Source organism: Primulina huaijiensis, chromosome 15 (genome assembly GCF_012295235.1).
Source record: "Primulina huaijiensis isolate GDHJ02 chromosome 15, ASM1229523v2, whole genome shotgun sequence".
In the NCBI taxonomy this organism is placed as follows: domain Eukaryota; kingdom Viridiplantae; phylum Streptophyta; class Magnoliopsida; order Lamiales; family Gesneriaceae; genus Primulina; species Primulina huaijiensis.
The window spans coordinates 10868396-10889944 of record NC_133320.1 but is presented as its reverse complement, the minus strand read 5'-3'; the positions used below and the strand labels follow the sequence as shown (position 1 = coordinate 10889944).

Sequence of the window (21549 nt, the reverse complement as noted above, 5' to 3'; positions counted from 1 at the left end):
TTCCTAGCGTCTTTCTCGAGGACGTTTCCGGTATTCCACCTGACCGTGAAGTGGAATTCTCTATTGATCTATTGCCGGGCACCGTTCCTATATCTAAAGCGCCTTATCATCTAGCACCCGCTGAAATTAAAGAATTGAAAGATGAAATCCAAGAGTTACTAGACAAGGGTTTCATTCGCCCTAGCTATTCTTCATGGGGCGCACCGGTATTATTTGTGAAGAAGAAAGATGGTAGTATGCGTCTTTGCATCGATTATCAAGAGCTTAATAGGGTCACCATCAAGAACAAGTATCCACTGCCAGGAATTGAAGATTTATTTGATCAGTTGCAAGGAGCATCAATATTTTCTAAGATTGATCTTCGATCTGGGTACCATCAGTTGAAAGTAAAAGAGTCAGACATACATAAGACAGCATTCCGTAGCAAATATGGGCACTACGAGTTTATGGTCATGCCATTCGGTCTGACTAACGCACCAGTGATCTTCATGGATCTCATGAATCTCGTATTTCAGCCGTATCTGGATCAGTTTATTATTGTCTTCATTGATGATATATTGATTTATTCGAAGAACAAAGTGGAGCATAGTCGTCATTTGAGGACAGCACTGCAAGTACTACAAGACAGGAAGCTATATGCAAAATTCAGCAAGTGCGAGTTTTGGCTCGATAGAGTGGCATTCTTAGGCCACATCATTTCTCGTAATGGCGTTGAAGTTGATCCAAGCAAAGTCGAGGCAGTGAAAGAGTGGCCAGTACCGAAGAGTGTTACCGAGATTCACAGTTTTTTTGGATTAGCTGGCTATTATCGCAAGTTTATTCAGGGATTCTCCTCTATTGCAATACCTTTGACATCCTTGACCAAAAAGAATGCAAAGTTTATATGGAGATCAGAGTGACAAGACAGTTTTGACAACTTGAAGCAAGCCTTGACATCAGCACCAATGTTATCTATGCCATCAGGGCAAGGGGAGTATGTTCTTTATACCGACGCTTCTAAACATGGTTTGGGCGCAATTCTGATGCAAAACGACCAGGTTATCGCCTATGCGTCCAGACAGTGGAAAATTCATGAAAAGAACTACCCTACTCACGACCTTGAGCTTGCAGCAGTAGTCTTTGCACTAAAAATTTGGAGACATTATCTTTACGGGGAGAAGTGCAAGATATTCACCGATCATAAGAGTTTGAAATATTTCGTGACCCAAAAAGAGCTGAGTATGAGACAGCGTAGATGGCTTGAGCTAGTAAAAGATTATGATTGTGACATTAGCTACCATCCGAGAAAAGCTAATGTAGTGGCAGACGCACTGAGTAGAAAAGCAGTAGTTATCACTCATTTATCACTCCAAGGACCGTTGCAGTCCGAGATACAGCGGTTTGAGCTTACAGTTTATGCTAGGGGCAAGGCCCCTAATCTTGCCACATTATCAGTACAGCCGACTTTGAGAGACAGAATTCGTGACGGGCAGTCTACTGATGAGCAGTTGCAAAAGTGAAGAGCTAGAGATGAAGCCAAGAGCCGGAATTTATATTCAGTATTGGACTATTTGGTCCGTTATCGAGACCGTCTATGGGTTCCTAGTGACGATTCCTTGAGAAATCTTATTATGAAGGAAGCCCATGACTCACCATATTCCATTCATCCGGGCAGCACAAAAATGTATAGAGATCTGCAGTTGTTATATTGGTGGCCAGGCATGAAGAGAGACATTCTGAAGTTTGTATTCGAGTGTCTGACTTGCCAACAAGTTAAAGAAGAGCATCAAAGACAAGCAGGGAAATTGAAGCCACTCCCTATTCCCGAGTGGAAATGAGAAAATGTCACCATAGACTTTGTTGTGGGATTGCCAAAGACAGTTAAGGGGTTCAATGCTATATGGGTGATATTTGATCGTCTCACTAAATCAGCGCATTTTCTACCTATCAAGACGAATTTCACCATGATTCAGTACGCCGGCTTGTATATCCGAGAGATAGTTCGTCTGCATGGGATTCCTGTATCCATTGTTTCTGACAGAGATCCGAGATTCACGTCATCTTTCTGGAAAAGCCTACATGCAGCGATGGGAACCAAGTTATTATTCAGCACATCATTTCATCCTCAAACCGATGGACAGTCAGAAAGAGTTATACAGATATTGGAAGATCTACTTCGAGCATGTGTTATTGATTTCCAAGGCAGTTGGGAACCAAAATTACCTCTAGTGGAGTTCACCTACAATAATAGCAATCAATCATCAATCGGGATGGCTCCTTTTGAGGCACTTTATGGAAGAAAATGTAGATGTCCTATACATTGTGACGAAGTTGGGAAAGAAGAGAAATTGGTCCGGACGTGATTGAAGAGACTACCGAGCTTATAGTCAAAATCCGCGATAGAATGAAGACTGCGCAAAGCCGACAAAAGAGTTATGCAGACAAAAGACGAAGAGACTTAGAGTTTGTAGTGGGCGACCATGTATTTGTGAAAATAGCACCTATGAAGGGTGTTACGCGTTTTGGCAAGAAAGGAAAACTTAGTCCAAGATTTATAGGTCCGTTTGAGATTTGGGAAAGGATTGGGACACTAGCTTATAGAGTGGCATTGCCAACATCACTTTCTGGAGTTCATAATGTGTTCCATATTTCGATGCTGCGGAAGTACATGTTGAATCCGTGACATGTGCTTAATTATGAACCTCTCAAATTAACTCCAAATATGACATATGAGGAAAGACCTGTCCAGATCTTAGCTAGGCAAGAAAGAAGATTGCGAAACAAAGTCATTCCAATTGTCAAGGTCAAGTGGCTGAATCACTCGGAAGAAGAAGCTACTTTGGAAACCGAGAGGGACTTGAAGAGTCACTATCTAGATCTATTCGGTAAGTTCTAATTTCGAGGGCGAAATTTTATTTAAGGGGGGAGGAATTGTAAGGTCCTAAATTAAGACGACGTAATCCAACTGCACGCGAATCTAGGAAATAATGAAAAATAAGTAAATGACTGGTTTTAATTGCCATTTAATTATGTGACATACTTTTTTATATGCTAAATGAGATTTTTATTGTCATCATGCATAAAACTGTATTTTTAAGGATTATTCAAGTGACGATCGAGGAACGGGGACCGAAGGCTAAAAAACGAAAAATGTTTTTATTAAATAATTGTTTTTAATTATTTAAAATATGAATGTTGCTTTTTATTGGAAATATATGGTTTTGAGGTGATTTTATACGTCGGGACATAAATTTTATCGATGTTGGTTTTTCAACTAAAATACGAATTTTTTTGGCAACCCGGCTAATAAATTCACATGTTTAACAAAAGAAAAACTTTGTTAATATTTTAATTATGTCCTCATTAGACTAATGGGCCCAATTAGATGGCTTATTAGGCCTAATATACCTTGAAGGCCATTAACTAATATTTAAAGTATTAAAAAACCACAAAAAACCCTACTCTTCTAGCATAAACCATCGGCCACCTAGTTTTAAAATCTGAAACACTCCCCACCCCACTCTACAAACACACGGCACATATTCATACCCTCCAAAGAGATTTTCGAAGGGGTCTAGTAGAAGCAAGCCAAGGTTCGCGTCCCGTTCTTCGTCGTCAACGGATTTTCGAGCGTATAAAACGTAAAGGCACGCCTTAATCTTTTTTTTCTCATCCATCATATCATATTATTGTTTATATTATGTTTGCATGAAAAGCTTGAAGTTCATAGAAAAAAATATTCAGAAAATTTCAGTATGTGGCATGTGTGCATGATGAAACCCGATTTTTGAATCCAATAACCTGTTTATTGTTTGGTTAAGGGGCTGCCATGATTAGGGTTAGGTCAAGTAAGGTTTTTAACATGTGTTTGAGTCCCACACACTACCCAAAAATCGACTGAATCAAAGAAAAAAAAAGAAGGGAAACAAGAACAAGCAGGAACCGCGACAACTTCTGTCAAGTGCATGGGGGTTCGGTTTCTGTTGTTCAGGGGCTAGGGCTTTGTTGGCTCGTTCCAGGGACTATCCAAGGTCATGAGTGAGTCAGGGAGGGAGTCCTAGCCAAGCTAGGACTCACGGTAAGGGCTGGGGAAGAGTCCTAACCACGCTAGAACTCTACGAGAGAACATAACCGAGCTGTTGAAGGGTTCGCGCAACTTCAGGGGTTCAGGGGCTCGGCTCGTGGGTCGCAGGCTGGGCTAAGGTGTCTCACTAGGGTCCTTAGAGGGTGTACAGTAGGTGGGTTTTGGTTGGGTGCGTGGGGAAGAGTCCTAGAAGCAAAACAAGAGTCCTACTCTAGGTGCAACTCTCGGCCAGCTTAGGGGTAAGGAAAAGAGGGCTCGCTTTTGATGTTTGGGTTGGTTCCTTAGTGGTTTAAGGGTCCAGTAGGTTAATTTAGGATGTTGGTCAAGTTTTGGTCCAACATGGTTCGGTGGTAACTCGTGAAAATCGAAAGTTGGCTCGAGGTCGAAGTTTAGGTGTCAATTAGGGTTTTTAAATAAAGAAAAATTGGAAAACGGCTTACGGGGGTCGAGTCGTGGTCCATAAGGGCTAAAATAATATAAAAAGACTAAAATTAGAATTTAGGAATTTTATATTAAAGTTTGGGATTTTCGGGATTAAAACACCATCAAAACAATTAATTAATGATAAATTAAAAAGTCTAATATTTAAGCAAAATAAAATTATGGGAAAATTAATTTAGGCTTAAATAATTATTTGGGACATGTTAGAGTCATGAAATCAAGAAAAAAGTCAAAATAAAAAAAGGTCGAGTCCAAGGGTAAAACGATCTTTTTACACCTGAAAATTAGTAAACGTCATGGCAGTGTCCTAAATGCTATTTTCATGATATTATGACAAATCCTAAATGTTTATGAAATGTTCATGATTAAATTATGATTTTTAAATGTCTATTTGATTTTTATGATTTAAGGAAGACATTTAAAATACATGTTGCATGCTTGGTTTCAAAAATGAAAAAAATGTTAGGTTATTCATGATTTTTATAAAGTGATGTGAATGAAAAATGTTGAAGGAGGTGAAGTGATTGTGACTAATTCGTTAATAATGGCGATGTCGTGAGGGTGATGGTCCTAGTGGGAGCCCGACGATCGTGTTTCCATTATTGAGAATATGAGGTTATGAGGTTCGAGGAAGAATGAGAATATCGTGAGGGGAGAAGGCCCCAGAGGGAGCCCATTTATGGGAGAAGGCCCCAGAGAGAGCCCCGACGATCGTATTTCTATTCGATCATGTTAGGCCAAGGCTCAGTTGACCGGTGAGAGCGTCGCTGATGTCCCCGCCGTCCAGTACTGTGGTTATATGTAGATGGATCCATCGATCATGTCATGTCATGTCCGGAAAGTCACAATTAACGATCTGAATTCAACAAAAAAAAGGAAATGGAAATGGAAAAATGTTCATGATCATGTTAAAGGCTTTATGTCATGTCATGTTGAGAAAAAGGAAAAAGCTAAAGTTATGTTTGCATGTCATGAAAAGTTATTTTACGTAAAAGTATTTTCACTGTTGCATGTGGTTTTATATATATTATTTGCTATAAAGATTATGGTAGGTGTGATGAATGCAAGTGAGTTTGAAGGAGGTCTTGACGGATGATCTGACTGGACTAAAGGCGCACACAACCCGAGGACCAGCGCTTCTATTATTACGCATTATGACTTTTGACTCATGATTTATGATTAAAGATTTTTAAGACTATTTATTTATGTTTTGAGAGATTTAGTATGTGCTTTACTTTTCAAACTATTGCTTTTTAGGCTTGGTAAAACATTTGACGACTTCGTTTTATGACTATTTTACTTGATTTTTAAAATGCTAGTTGGTTGATTTTTATTTTAAAAGGGTAAAACATTTTATTAAAATCTTTTCATGGAGTTTAGGTGAGTGGTCAGAAAAAAAAAATTTCTAGTACTTTTAAAGCAATAAAAAGGGCAGGACGTTTCACAACATATGTCAGTGCAAGAACAACGATACGAATGACACACTTCGGGCCACTTTTGGCTCGTCTTCCCTAATGATTTGAACAAAACTTGAAACATGAAAGTTATAGCCTTATATCTTATCTTTCTAATGAAAGTAGACTCATATCAATTAGATCAATATACAAAACATTATGCTAAAAACCACAACTACTGCCACATTTTTCATACCATTTCTGCACTTCCATTACCTATTTGGCTCAAGATCAACTTTTTATTCTACCTATTCATTTCCATAATCATCACCAACTATGAACATAATATCAAAACAATAACCATAAACAATGACAATATTTTAACCATTCCAATAAACATATTTCCTAAACACCCAACCAAAAATAATATCATAAACAATAAAATGCTAAAAGGTTGGGATATTATTACAACATACATATTATTAAGGTTCTTAATTGAACTTTAAAAAATTAATTACTTAATTAAACCAGTTGGACTTGAATAATTAATTAATTAAGCTCATTAAGTATTTAAATTAATGGGTCCTAAGCTTATATATATGTGTATTAGGCTTAGGGTTAAACACAATTCATTCACAATTTTTCGAAAAACCCTAGCCTCCAAGATAACGCAATTTTTCGAATATCACTCTCCTCTCTCTCTCAAAAATTCGGCCACCCTCTTTGCCAAAGGGGATTGAGTTGTCTCTCAATTTTAATCTCCAACGTTAAAACTTCTTGCAAATATTCTAGTGCTATTTGGAAGAAGAACAAATCTTCTGGTCGTGGACTTGGTAGAAAGATTGAAGAAAGGAGTTTGTGAAGAAAGTTCGTAGGGAATTCATCAAGAGCTATTTCCGCTAACCCCGGAATAGTTGGAGCCGTGTGAATATTTCACCAAAGGTATAAAGTTTAAACTCCCTATGAATGTTTGATTTTAAAAACCATACGAGTACCCAAAACAAATATATTTTGATTGTCAAAATAAAATAAAAATTTTAAAACTTACGCTGCGTTTGAGCACGAAAAAACCAAGATCCAACAATCATATGTTCAACATTTAAGGAAAACATGATCAACATTAACTCTAAGTCTTACTAACTCTTGGAATCGGTTAGGTGTACATACTTTGATTATATCAGTATTCCTTTGTCATTATCCTTTTTAGAACCAGTCTTGATGAATCATTTAGTTACTTAGTCCATATTTATTAGTTTGGTTTTTATTTTGTAAATTCACCAAAATCAATAATAATTGTCTGAAAATTTCAAAATCAATAGATTGTATCTATCCCCACATATCTTCATGGAAGGCCACTCCTTATCTTGAGATCTAATAGTTGAAATTTAGTCATTATAACTAAATAGGGAGAAAAATTAAAATTTACTCGATGTAAAATGGAGAAGTCATTTTGACACCCGATACAAGGAGACATAGATAATCCATATTATTTCTCTCTTCAACTAGGCTCAGTTCATATTGTAGAGAGAATATTATTAACTACGTTTTATTTGAAATTCACACATTAATATCTATTTAAATAAAACTCACACATTAATATGTATTTATATGCATACAAATTTGGTAGCATTGTTGATCAAAACCAAACGGGGTACACATGAAAAAATGGAAGATTATATTTTTGGTTCTGTAATTTTTGCTTCTTTTGGCCCTGTTAAAAATGAATTTGCATTTTTAATCTTGTAATTAATATGTTTTTTTATTTTTGGACCTGTTACGGTCAAATTACATTTTTAGTTCGGTAACTTGCAAGGTTTTTTCATTTTCGAGCTTGTTAACGGTAAATTTACATTTTTAGTCCTGTAATTTGAATTTTTTTTTCATTTTTGGTTCTTTTTCTCGGACATGAATGCCGCATTGATTCTTGGAAGAAAATTCAATACATGTCGCGATTTTTTTAGAATATTATTTGGAAGAAAAATCGACGTACTCTAGTTAAAAAGTTGACCAAAAATGAAAAACATACAAGTTACAAGACTACAATTACAGATAATCCGCGTTAACATGATAAAAAAAATGAAACAAAAATGCAAGTTACAAGGATAAAATGCAAATTCATTTTTAAAGTACCAAAAATGGAAAAAAAAGTTATAGGAAAAAATATATAAATGCATTATTAACAAGATTAAAAATAAAAATATAAATAAGTTACAGTACCAAAAATAGAATTTTCCATAAAAATGCAAATTTCGGTGAAAAAAAACAGGAAAGTGCAAATTTCAACCCAAATCACCTTTGAGAATTCCAACTACACCCTTAACCTTGATTACGCGGATCACTATAAATGCCATTCCCACAGTTTTCCTCTCACCTTTTCACATGCAAACAAGAACCACCACCCCCTTCATTACACTTCTAGGCAAACATCTTCATGTATCTATACATATATACACAACACATAGAGATATATACACACATATATATACATAGATATATGAGCAAAAATTTTCTTAATTTTGATAAAATGATCCGTTGTTCGAATTCTCAATGCAACAGCAATAGTCACAACAGCCGCAATTGTTCGACGAAAGCATCCACCACAGGGATCGGCGGTGGAGAAGGTGGTGTCAGGCTGTTTGGGGTGAGGTTGATGGATCGATCATTCATAAAGAAGAGTGCGAGTATGGGAAATCTGAACTCAAATCACTCGGCTGCGCCGGCGTCGGCGTCGGCGGATTTGCCTGATGGGTATCATTCGGATGATCTGGCGCACTGGTCTGCAGCTGATGCTGCTTTCCATCGAGCTCAGAGGAAAAGAGGTCTTTATTTTATTAGGGTTTGATCTCTTTGCATGTGAGATTAATTGGGATAATTGATCAATTTTTTTCGTGGTTGGGATTTGCATGCGGATCAAATCCGGACCGGGATAGATTGAGGATTCTTGAAATTATTTAGAAGATTGTTTGATTAAGTTTTTTCGAAGCTTTGCATGTTGGGGTGATTGTTGATTCTGAGTTAATTTTTAAAAATTTTTGCGCTTTGCGTGTGATTTTAGTTAAGTTATAAATTTCATGTTTGAATAAAAGAAAATTCATGAATTATCGAATTGTTTCCACTTAATTTCAGGATTTTTTGTTCTTCACTTCCGATGCGTTTTGTTTATTCGCATTTTTTTTCCCTTTTCAATGTAAAAGTATATCCAAAAAAAAAGTGCAAGAAATTTGAGCAGATTAATTTTGTTAATATACATATTAATATGAAAATTTTCTGATGTTCTTTTCCCAATATCGCTTTTGCTTGGTTCTCTAAACAATTATTAATGTTAGGGGTTTGATTTCTTATATCACTGCTTAGAAAATGTGAAGTTCTCCATTGATGTTAATATGATTTTATGATTAAGTCATTCCATGTATGTCTGATACGATTTGGAGAAATTCGTCGTTTCTTATTAATTAAAACATTGATTCTTGAAATTTTTTATATATATGGAGTTTTCAAATAACCTTAACATTTTGGCGCACCCTATATACTTGAGTCAAATTCAGTACTTATGTGCTGAGAAACAGCAGTCCCCAATCTATTTGCACCTTCAATTACATTGGACCTTCCTGTGGAAGGAATATGGTAATGGGATATTCTTGGTCATAATTTAGTCTGTGTCTGTGAAAATCTTTACGTTACCTAAACTTGGAAAGTCATTCTATGTAGTGTTAGAAAACATAAGACTACTCCTCTTGAATTGTCTTTAACTCTTAGCGTATGTATCTTTTTATGTTGCTATCCAGCAAATAGAAAATGTAAGTTTGGCCTATGCAAAGCTTTTGCTTTCGTAAAAATTAAAGTTATATATAGTCTCGCGCATATCCTGCTCAAATTTTGTACTAGGCCTGATTTATATTACACGCTTGGATGCTAAAAATTGTATTGTTTCTTTATAACAATGATACATTAGATTGTCATCCATATCAATGAATCTGTAGAATTCAGTTATTCAAGGATTTGACATAAGTAACGTTCAGCAAACACTTGGCTGATATAATTCCACTTTCTTCAAGTATCAATAAGTGATCTGTCTTTTTTCTTTTTTAATGCCAGGTACCCCATGGACAGAAGAAGAGCACTGGAAATTCTTACACGGTCTACAAAAGTTGGGGAAGGGTGATTGGCGGGGCATATCAAGAAACTACGTCCCTTCACGAACGCCGACTCAAGTAGCTAGCCATGCTCAGAAGTACTTCATTCGTCAGAGTAATACCGCTAGAAGAAAGAAACGAAGCAGCCTCTTTGACATGGCACCAGACATGGTTCGTATAGCTTCTCCTCCCCTACCTCTAAATCCCTGCTATGGAGGCGTTTGAACTGAGTAATTCTTTTCTTGTGAGAATCTTTCTAAATAAAAGTGCCTTGGAAAACCTGATGTTTTGTTGGACTTTTAAATCCTTTTAGTGCAAAAAAAAGTTGAAAACAGGAATCCAGATGATGTAGTTTCTGAAGCTCCTTACTCAACTTGTCTTTGAATATCAAAAATATGTTTTTCAACTATCATACACAAAAAGCATACATCATAAAAAATTCTGCTGATGAAGTATTTTTTTAAGCCAAGTGATTCTATATCCAAACTTACTAAATCTATATTGTGAAAGTAAATGATTTGTTTAAAATATCAGGAAGCATTCTCATCATCAATGCCTGAAGGCCCAGAGCGATGCAGCAGCCAATCTCTAGTGATCACCACAGACAATGAAAAACACATTGTTTCATCATCTCATGTGACAGTAGGTATCGACAGTTCATTGCCTTCTCTAGCGCTGACCCTGAAGCCAGATTATATGCCCTTGCCATTCCAACTGTGGCCACCGAATGCATCTTCCGATAACGGTGATGAATCCCAGATATCTCTCCCACTAATACTTAATCCAGCACTAGTCACTCAAAAAGAACCGGTAAAGGAAATGGTAGCCATATCTGAGCTGAATTTAGGAGGGACAGGAACTTTCCAAGTCGAGCCTTCATCACTCTCCTTGAGGCTACCCAGGGATCAATCAACCATTGATTAGGAGCAGTTTAAACGGGAGAATAGTTGCTCCCTAATCTCCATTGTTAGAATAGATGCACAACGAACCAACTTGCGGCTTGAGTTTTGTTGATTGTTATTTAAAAAAATTTATTTTAAGAATATTTTACGGTTTTATCTAATGACATTTACTTTATCTGTATACTCATGCAACCTGCATAGATAAACCCTTGAATATATTAAAGGTACCATGAGATCAACCTCTCGAAGTAAAATCATGAACTCAATAGGAAGTGTGTCATATATTCTAAACAGGTTCCTAATCGAATCAGCCGTCTAAAATAAAGATAAAGGTCGCTTGATCTTGATACTAGCATATGTGATGTAAACGTCATGTTTCATTATTAAGGATATAGAGATCCATTCATACAGAAGGATAATCATTTGATGATGAAATGAACAATCCTCTCTTGGACTGTCCAAGTGGTTATCACTTATCGAGTAGAATGGTTCGCGGTTATGCTTGACATATCATTTGTCCTTTGACCTGGGATAATGTAGAAGCTCTACATACTAGCATGCAGTTTGATTACTTCATTGAGGGTGATCATGTGACGAATGTTGGGTATAGTTTCGAAATATATAGAAGCAAATACATTTTAGTCGAGTATTCACCATTTGCCTACGATTGAAGATATCCTATGCGATCTGATGAGTTAATAGTGCAAGGAATCTCTGGCGAGAGCAAGACGTGTGCTTTAGGGAAAAATGTTTTCCTAGTTGCATATGCCATATCACTAATATTACTCAAAGATGTATCACATCGTTATCGAATTCATTTGCAATTCTCGATATACGAATGATTGTAGATTCAATCGAGATATATGAGTTGAATGGACTTTATTGTACGTTAGCCACAACTTAAGGTTCTTGTAGATACTATCAATGATATCTAGGGGATCATAGGATGATGCTACTAGGCGCTCTTACCATGATCCTATAGGTTCAATCAGATTTGAGTTTTGACATTCTTGATCATAGGGTTTATTAAAAAGAATGATGTTAATTAGGATAAGTTCGAATAAGAATAAATGTTTTTTTAAATCACAGAAGTTATGAACTCACAGCTAGCTGTATTCCTGAACCATTAAAGGTCATATAAGTATCGGTTTCCCATTGAAGTAGTATACTTCAAGATGTTGAATTTGGCGATTGTTGTTTAATGGCAATTAAATTGCTTATAAAGGAGTTTATAAGTTGATTCCATATATTGGAAGTTAGCTTAACTGCTATCTAAGTAAGGAGAATGAAACTGTGTGTTTTGGTGAAAGAGTTCACAAAACTAGCAGCCGCAAAAAATGGATAAGTGAAAATTTTAATATTCGAAATTTTCTATTTCTTTATATGTTTGCATGATATATTAAACATGAAAATTTCAATTAGTGAAAATAGGGAATCTTGATGGAAATATGTTAAGATCAGTTTGAAGGGTCAAAGTGTTTAAAATGGAGGGTTGAATAAACATTTTAAGATTTTTGACTCTTTTTCGATAATGGTGAATCAGTTTTGTGATAAATTGAATTAAAAAATCTTGTTATCGATATTAATCATTAAACTAATTTAAATACAGAAATAAACTAATTGATAGATTGAATACTCAAAAAATAATTGAAACAAAAAACACAAAGATTTTATGGATGTTCTGTGATTGCCCGTTATCCTAATCACAATTTATTAACATGCAATCGTGATTAATCAGTAAACAGCGGAAAAGTGAGTTAAAAATTTGCGTTTGGGTCTATAAAAATTTCGGCATGACCTATCTATAAATAGGACATACCAGAAAATCAAATACTCAAAATAAACAACATATGCCCCCAATAAACACAACAACATAAACATGTGTCAGCCAGACACAATCAGGACATATACAAACCAAAATATCATAGAGCCGACAAGGCTCGATAATACCATAATACAATCTTCCAAATATATACATATAGTATCTGGGAGACAGCAACACCGCGCGGTACCTAAATACAACTGAACCCACTCTCAAGGAGCTTTGGTACTTCCTGAGGCTTCCTCCCGAGAGCCTGAGGTCTAACCACCTGTACCACCTGTCATATCCACACACAAAAGACACGACAGCCCCATCTCGGGGGTAGAAACCCCAGTACGAGACATCAAGTAACTACGATATATGACATAGAAATGCAATGATTCCTTGCATGAATGCAATGCATGTATAGGTGCAAGATATCAGGATATCAGGAATCAAATGATCGATATCAGCAATCATACATATATGCTCGAGCTGGTCCACGACTCAGCAGATCGTGCCTGGTATATGGCCCAGCCTCGAAGCCAGCAACTAGCTAAGCCGGATCGAATCAAGGTAGCTGTGAGGCCCATTTACTCTAACGACAATTAATGATCAAACAATAATGGTTTGATTTAAAACTGCAGCGGAAATGGTTTAAAATACTTTAAAACAGACCTCAGGGCCTAGAAAAATTTCGGCATGACCTCCCCGTAAGCAGGACATCCAGAAAAACTCAAGCAGCATTTTATATCAAAATATACTCCAACTAGAGACATAAAAACAAAAACCAAAGTCAACAACCATAGCCGCACTGGCCAGGACTAAACAGAAATTAAAACTTACCACATACTCACCAGATCATAAGAATCATAGGGTCGACTCATAACATCACAAAAACAACCAAATATCACTACAAATACATGGGGCATCTCCTCGGAAAATAAACTACAATACAAGACTGAAACAAACTCAAGACATACATATAGACTAACTGGGAAACTCCACTGACAGAACCAAGCAATCCAACCTCAATCCCGAGCTCCACTGGCGGAACCTCGGCTTGATGCTGCAAAACGACTCGGGATATCTACCATGGTGCCCAATAGCAACCACAGCAGCCCCCCCAGTAAACTACTGAGGTTAGGATTCTGGTATGAAACAGTTCAACTATAACAACAATAATCATAAATCATGCATAATCATATAATAAAATGTAATATGCAATGCATGAAAGGCTCAACGAATAATCTGGATAACAGGAGCCAACAAACGTTACGATAACATCTAGAATAATGCTCGAGCAACAACACAGGGGAGCTACATCGTCATGCAGCTAAACCGCCCTGCCAAGTATGCGAGGTATGCCAAGCTGTGCTGAATAACGCCCCTGACTCGGCCTCCATACAGCTGATACGCTATAACAGGATGGCACAACAGAACAAACTAGATGACACAATCCCAGCGCTCACCTCAAAAGGCTGCACTAACCACGGGATTGTTCAATTACATCTACGGTTTCATGTGTATAGGCCTATCAGCCACACAATGATCTCGAGATAAACAATAGTGACAGATAACAACGGATATCAACAATGGGCTAACAAGAACGATAGGGCTCAACATGAATGTCATAACTGTATGCCCGATGCTAAATGCCAATAATATATCATAATAATAAACATAGATCACAACGAAGTCATTTAACAATTTACAACAGTCAACAAGTCATAAACACGATCCATGTAACACAGAATGACAATTAAACATAATTTATGTTTTACTGTCGTATGTTACCGAGCTGTAACATACCTATACCGATTGATAACGACAACAAGCTCAACTTTGATCTCCTCGGCCTAACAATAAGATGATATAACAAGTCGAGTAAATTTCCAATTCAATACAATATTTCCAAATTTCAGCTTGTACCTATACTAAGTTTTAAGGTCAAAACTTAACCAAAATATACTTATCATACATGGTTGGAATCCTAACTTAAAAATCCATATTTCATCAGAAGATGTCAACAAGAAATTCAATAATCATGACATGGATAAACATCCACAACCAGAATCTAGAAAAATGAATTCTGTTACAGTTTCAGATTCGGCACCTATGACCATAAAATTCATATCTAATTCATTTTTGATCCAAATCAATATCCGCCAATTGGAAATGAAAGATAACTTAATTATCTAAGTTTTTACAGTTTAAACCATCTTCAGAATCTCGGTAGATTATTATCAGAATTTTAAAGAACACACTGCTGCTTCCGAATTCGCGGACAGAATATCATACACTGAGCAGTTCCAGAAAAACAAGCATAACTTGCTCAATTCGTAATGGAATTTAATGAATCTTATATCATTACAAAGACAACGCATATCTCTACAACTTTGTTATTAACCAAAAACCCAGAATCTGAGTGCAAACATGCCATAAACCCAAATTACAGTAGGTGTTGTACACAGCTCCAACACAAAATTCCATTTTGACACATTTTGGTAGAAAAATCATATCAAAATTGTTTCTTACCAAAATTCGATGATTCTAGCGGATATAAACAGCAAACTTAAACCACTACAAAGTTTAGTTAGTTCAATTCTGCAAATTCAAGTTGTATAAATCGCAGCAACACAAAACGCTCACCCCAAAACCGGAAGAATTCGCGCAGAAACAGAGCACCGGAACAGCATCTTTGATCTACCCGAATCCTTGCTCAAACTTCGCGATTTTTGAATTAAATTGAAGCTTAGGATGTTAGGAAGACACCCCTTAAGACCGATCGAGATTTGGACGTTAGACGGAGGAATTATCGCGATTTTCTCGCAGCCGCTACACAAGTGACAGGAATTTGGGGTTTCCTTCTTTCTTTCCTTTCTCTTCTTTCTCTCGTTTCTTTTCTCTTTTGAATGAGATATGTGTGTATTGTATGCATTTAATAATAATAATGGATCACCAAAATAGTAACCCAAGCCCATTTATCCCGGTCTGAATTTATTTTGCTCTCGTGTGTTATTTAAACTCTATATGTATTTTATATCGTTAAATTCTCCGATATTCTAAAATACATATTTTTAACACACTTATTGAATTTATTTGGCATAAATAATTATTTTAATTTACAACTCAATAATTATTCTAATTATGCAAAAATTACCGGATAATTAATTACAGGGCCTTACAGTAGCCAAACATCTCCAGGACACCATATCATATCATACATATATAACGGATCTCAACCGAAATATAACTTGATCTAAAAAACAGATAGGCTCAATATGATATGTTCAGTGGTATTGATGTGTCTAACTAAAATAAAATGTGTGTGAACAAAAGAAATATTTTATTTTATTTTGCACATCAATTACCAACTGATAATATGCGAGTCCGGATATAATATCACATAAATCAACTTAAATTCCTCAATTTAAAATTATTAATCTTAATTATCACCAAATAACATATAATTAAATTGGGTCATTACATTTCTCCCCCTCTAACAAAAGATTTTGTCCTCGAAATCGAAACACACAACACACACCTTTTAGACAATATAGTCAAACATCTACCACTGATCGTACATAGGAAAGTCAGAGTACATGGAATAATTTGTGACAATTTCAAACAAGTGAGGCCAGTCTTGACGCATTTTAGCCTCCAGTTCCCGTGTAGCCTCTTCAGTCCCATGTCTATTCCACTGTACCATAACCAGCGGAATCTTCTTGTTTCGAAGTTGCTTATCCTTTCGATTAAGAATCTGTATAGGATACTCAACATAGCTAAGAGAACTGTCCAACTCCACATCCTCGGTTTCAGAATATGAGATAGATCTGGGTCATACTTCCGCAGCATAGAATAGATACATGAAACACATCATGCATAGCAGACAAACTCTGCGGAAAGTCCAATCTATAAGCCAATAAACCGATTCTCTCAACAATAATATACGGTCCAATATAACGTGGAGCTAACTTCCCTTTTCGCCCAAATCTCATCGTGCCACGGAACGGTGACACTTTCAAGAAAACTTGATCGCCAACCAGAGATTCTAAAGGCCTGCGTCTTTTATTCGCGTAGCTAGCTTGACGATCCTGAGATGCTTTCATCCTTTTTATAATCAAATTTATCTTTTCATTCATCTCTTCAACAAACTTAAGTTGTACCAATTGTTTTTCTCTGATTTCACTCCAACATACGGGCGATCGACACCTTCTACCATACAAAGCTTCGAATGGTGCCATCCCAATAGTTGTTTGAAAACTATTATTGTAGGACAATTCAATCAATGGTAAATATTCTTGCCAGTTTCCACCAAAATCCATGACCACTGATCGTAACGTATACTCCTCTCTGTCTGACCATCTGTTTGGGGATGATAAGCTGTACTCATTGCCAACTTAGTACCCAAAGCATTCTGAAGACTACTCCAAAACATGGAAGCAAATCTAGGATCTCGGTCGGATACAATAGATACTGGAACTCCATGCAATCGAATAACATTATCCACATATAATCGTGCCATTTTATTATAAGCATAAGTACGATCGTATGGAATAAAGTGTGCTGATTTGGACAATCTATCGACTATCACCCAGATAGCATCACAACCTTTGTTTGAACTGGGCAAGTGAGTCACGAAGTCCATTGCAATATGTTCTCAGTTCCATTGTGGTATTTCTAAACTCTGTAACATACCTCTAGGTTTCATTCTCTCGGCTTTAACCTGCTGGCAGATCAAACAATTCGCTAAAAATTCAGAAATATCTCTTTTCAAAGCATCCCACTAGAAATATGGCTTCAGTATGTGGTACATCCTATGAGTACCAGGATGAACACTATGACGGCTACAATGTGCCTCTTGAAGCAATGCTTCTCTCAATCCTGTGACATTTGGTACCACTAACCTGTTATTCATTCGTAAACAACCATCCGATGAGATATTGTATTTATCTGGGTTACCAGACAAAACCAAGTTTTTCGATTTCTTAACATGTGGATCATTATTTTGAGCTTTCTTAATCTTTGAACTAATCTTCGGCTCAAATTGTAAAGCAGAAACAATAAAATGATTGCCTTTCGGCTGAAAAGTCAAACCAGAAGTACGTAAATCATCATAATTCTGTCAGACATGGATAGATGCTATCATAACATCCTTATACGTCCGGATAAATGCATCTGTAACCTGATTCATTCTTCCTGGCCGATATTGTATTTCACAGTCAAAATCCTTCAGTAAATCTAACCATCGTCTCTGCCTCATATTCAGTTCTGATTGAGTAAACAGATATTTCAAACTCTTATGATTTGAGTAGATAATAAACTGCTCACCATATAAATAATTTCGTCAAACTTTTAAAGCAAAAACAATGGCTGCTAGTTCAAGATCATGAACAGGATATCGGGATTCATGTGATTTCAATTGCCTTGAAGCATAGGCAATAACTTTTCCATGCTGCATTAAAACAAATCTCAAGCCTCTCGATGATGCATCAGTACAAACCACAAATCCACCTGACCCAGATGTCAATGCCAACACTGGTGCTGTTGTCAGCTTCTCTTTCAATAAGAAAACTCTTTTCACATTCATCTGACCAAATAAATCTAGCATCTTTCTTGATCAGTTGGGTAATAGGTCGAGCAATCTGAGAAAATCCTTCAATGAATCGTCTGTAACAGCCGGCCAATCCCATAAAACTTTGAATCTCCGGTATATTGGTTGGTTTATCCCAATTCAAGAATGCTTAAACTTTACTCGGATCTACCGATATACCTTGGGTTGATATCACGTGACCCAAAAATATCACCCTATCCATCCAAAATTCACACTTCGACAAATTAGCATACAACTGAGAATTTCGAAGTGTTTGAAGAACCAATCGTAAATGCTTCTTATGTTCCCGTTTTGATCTTGAATACACCAGTATATCATCAATAAAGACAATAACAAACTTATCAAGAAAATTTCTGAATACTCTATTCATCATATCCATAAACACTGCTGATGCATTTGTTAAACCAAACGGCATTACTATAAATTCATAATTCCCATATCTAGTTCTAAAAGCTGTTTTAGAAACATCTTCTTCTCTAACCCGAAGTTGATGGTATCCTGATAGCAGATCGATCTTCGAATAAACAGAATTCCTTGAAGCTGATCAAACAAATCATCAATTCTAAGCAGAGGGTATTTATTTTTAACTGTGACTCGATTGAGCTGCCTATAATCAATGCACATTCTCATGGAACCATCTTTCTTCTTTACAAATAGTACATGTGCTCTCCAGGGTGACATACTAGGGCGTATATAACCTTTTTTGAGTAAATCTTGTAACTGCTCTTTCAATTCTTTCAGTTTTTTAGGAGCCATTCTATACGGCGCTCTAGAGATTGGCGCAGTACCCGACATCAAGTCGATGCTAAAATCAATTTCTCTCTGCGGTGGAAAGCCTGGTATTTATTTAGAAAAGACATCGGGGAATTTTTTCGCTACTGGGATGTCAGATAATTTCGGTTCTTTCTTTGTAGCATCCACATCATAAATTATATATCCCTCGTTTTCTAAAGATAATAATCTAAATATTTCTATCGCTGAGACTAACGGTATCTTAGCCTGTGATCATCGACCATAAAAATTCCATTTGCTACCATAGTATGGCTTAAATCGTACTACACCATGAAAAATATCTACAATGGCTCAATAACAGGACAGTGTGTCCATACCAATGATACAATCAAAATAATGCATCGGTAATACAATCAAGTTTGTGATCATAATTCTATCATCGAAATGCATCACACAGTCTAACACAATTTGCCCAGATGGAATAAATCGACCAGCTGGCGTAGACACAGATATAGTTTCATGAAATGGTGTAGTCAAAAGTTCATATTCATCAACATAATCGGATGCAATGAATGAATGAGATGCTCCAGTATCAAATAAAACTCGTGCAATATGATCGCAAATAATGCAAGTACTTGCGATCACCCCGCCTAGAGCCTCTCTGGCCTGATCCTTAGTCAAAGCATACACTCGGGCTTGTTGGGGACCCTGAAAAGACTGTGGCACATTACGCCTGAGTGGCTGCATCTGTCCTTGTGCACGGCTCGGACAAACTCTGGCATTATGCCCTGGCTACCCACAATTATGACATGATCCCTGTACTCCGCTACACTGCGTAGTAGAATGTCTACCCCTACATCTATCACATAAAATAATGGGGTACTGTCCACCTGTCGCACTTTGTGAACTGCTCGAACTAGAGGAACTAGACTGATATTTCTTTTTAAAATGTTTTCCTTTTGGTCTGAAATGTTTTTGTTTTTGCTCTTGGTATGACTGTTGAGATGAAAAAGATGGTGTACCTGCTGAAAAACAGAACCACCACTAGGCATTGGTGGAGCCTGTGGTTGTCTACCTCTTTTTAATCCAGCTTCAATTCCAATCTCCTTGTCCACAGCTTCTGCATAAGTTGTAGGCGACCCAGCCATAACCATAGCATGTATTTGAAAGTCCAGTCGTTCTAAAATTTTGAAATTTTTCCTTTTTCACTGACAGCCACATGTAGTACATAAGTGAGAAGAGTTGAAATTTGTCGACCATATTCTTCAACAGACATATTGCCCTGAACCAGTCGATGAAATTCCGATTCTCTGGCTGAATAGTAGGATGGTGGAGCATATTCTTGGAGAAATTTAGCACGAAACACCTCCCAAGTGATCTGTGTAATGCCCGAGAATTTTATGTTGATAATCTGAGATTAATGATTATGACTTGTAGCGCTTATCGATGGATCCAGTCGCGATCAGAATGGGACATGCACGATTTAGCCTAAGTTGAAATCCCATAGGTATCGCGCACATGTGCGGCAGAGAGGCGCGCATATGCGCGAGTTCCATGGGCCGAGGTCAAAGGCCTCGCGCATATGCGCGAGAAGCGACGCGCATATGCGCGAGTTGCTGGAATTGATTTATACGGAGACCGTAGGTCTCGCGCATATGAGCGAGAAGAGTGTGCGCATATGCGCGAGCAGCAGAACAGCCAAAATGCCGAGACCAAAGGTCTCGCGCATATGCGCCGGTTGAGGTCGCGCATATGCGCGAGACGTGTAATTCAAAGATGAAGCCATTTGCCCTTGATATGCATGATATATATATATATATATATACAAATCTTCATTCATCCTCCCTCCTTTCCTCAGCAGTCATCGAGACAAGTTTCAGAAATTCTCAAAGCTTCAAGTTTGATTCGTATTGTGATTTCACGCGATCCGACCGTCTGATTTTCAATCCGAGTGTAGATTCTTGTTCCTCTCATCAAAGGCTTCAAGGGGATGTAAGTTTCATTCATTTCTTGCATGATTTGAAATTCAGATGTTGGGGGAATTATAGTTTGGTTGATAATATGTGTTCTTGTGATATCGGAGAGCGTATAATTGAAACCGGATCGAAGAAATGGTACCGTATGCATTTGTTATGAATTTCAGCATATATTGATTGAATTGAATAGATTTTTGACATGCTGGAATTAGAATTGTGATGATATGGTATTGGTTATGCATTGTTGAGAGTTGGTTATTGTTGAGTTGATGAAGACATCGAGTTTACGCCGTTATGCCGTCAAAATTATCTCGAGATTGAGTATCGTACTTCACATATATTATTTTGAGCTAGAAGTTGATATGGTGCATTGTATATATGTCATTTCAGATTTGTTGTGACAAGATTCGATATCGAGACCTCGACATTTTTAAAGACTACGACGAGGAAGGTATAATTCATGTTGGTTCGGGAAGATAAAACTCGAGTT

The 21549-nt window shown here is 36.9% G+C and overlaps 1 protein-coding gene and 1 long non-coding RNA gene across 2 annotated transcripts; one reads left to right on the top strand and one right to left on the bottom strand.

Moving 5' to 3' along the window:
• The first annotated feature begins 8272 nt into the window (after positions 1-8272).
• Positions 8273-11050, top strand: LOC140960463 (transcription factor MYBS3-like). Its single transcript, XM_073418743.1, has 3 exons — positions 8273-8717; positions 9994-10202; positions 10566-11050. Exons 1-3 carry the CDS (start codon positions 8330-8332, stop codon positions 10953-10955), a joined length of 987 nt encoding a protein of 328 aa, XP_073274844.1. The 5' UTR covers positions 8273-8329; the 3' UTR covers positions 10956-11050.
• A 2638-nt stretch (positions 11051-13688) lies between these two features.
• Positions 13689-15521, bottom strand: LOC140958383 (uncharacterized). Its single transcript, XR_012171772.1, has 3 exons — positions 15387-15521; positions 14547-14593; positions 13689-13824 (listed from the first exon to the last, which is right to left on the bottom strand). It is a non-coding gene; the product is annotated as an uncharacterized lncRNA (long non-coding RNA).
• Positions 15522-21549: the final 6028 nt, after the last annotated feature.

What these genes read in the sequence shown, in the direction of transcription:
- LOC140960463 (XM_073418743.1), top strand. Translation starts at nt 8,330, where the DNA reads ATGTATCTATACATATATACACAACACATAGAGATATATACACACATA. An exon ending in TCGAGCTCAGAGGAAAAGAG is followed by an intron (nt 8,718 to 9,993) that starts GTCTTTATTTTA and finishes TTTTAATGCCAG; the next exon opens with GTACCCCATGGACAGAAGAA. An exon ending in TTGACATGGCACCAGACATG is followed by an intron (nt 10,203 to 10,565) that starts GTTCGTATAGCT and finishes TTAAAATATCAG; the next exon opens with GAAGCATTCTCATCATCAAT.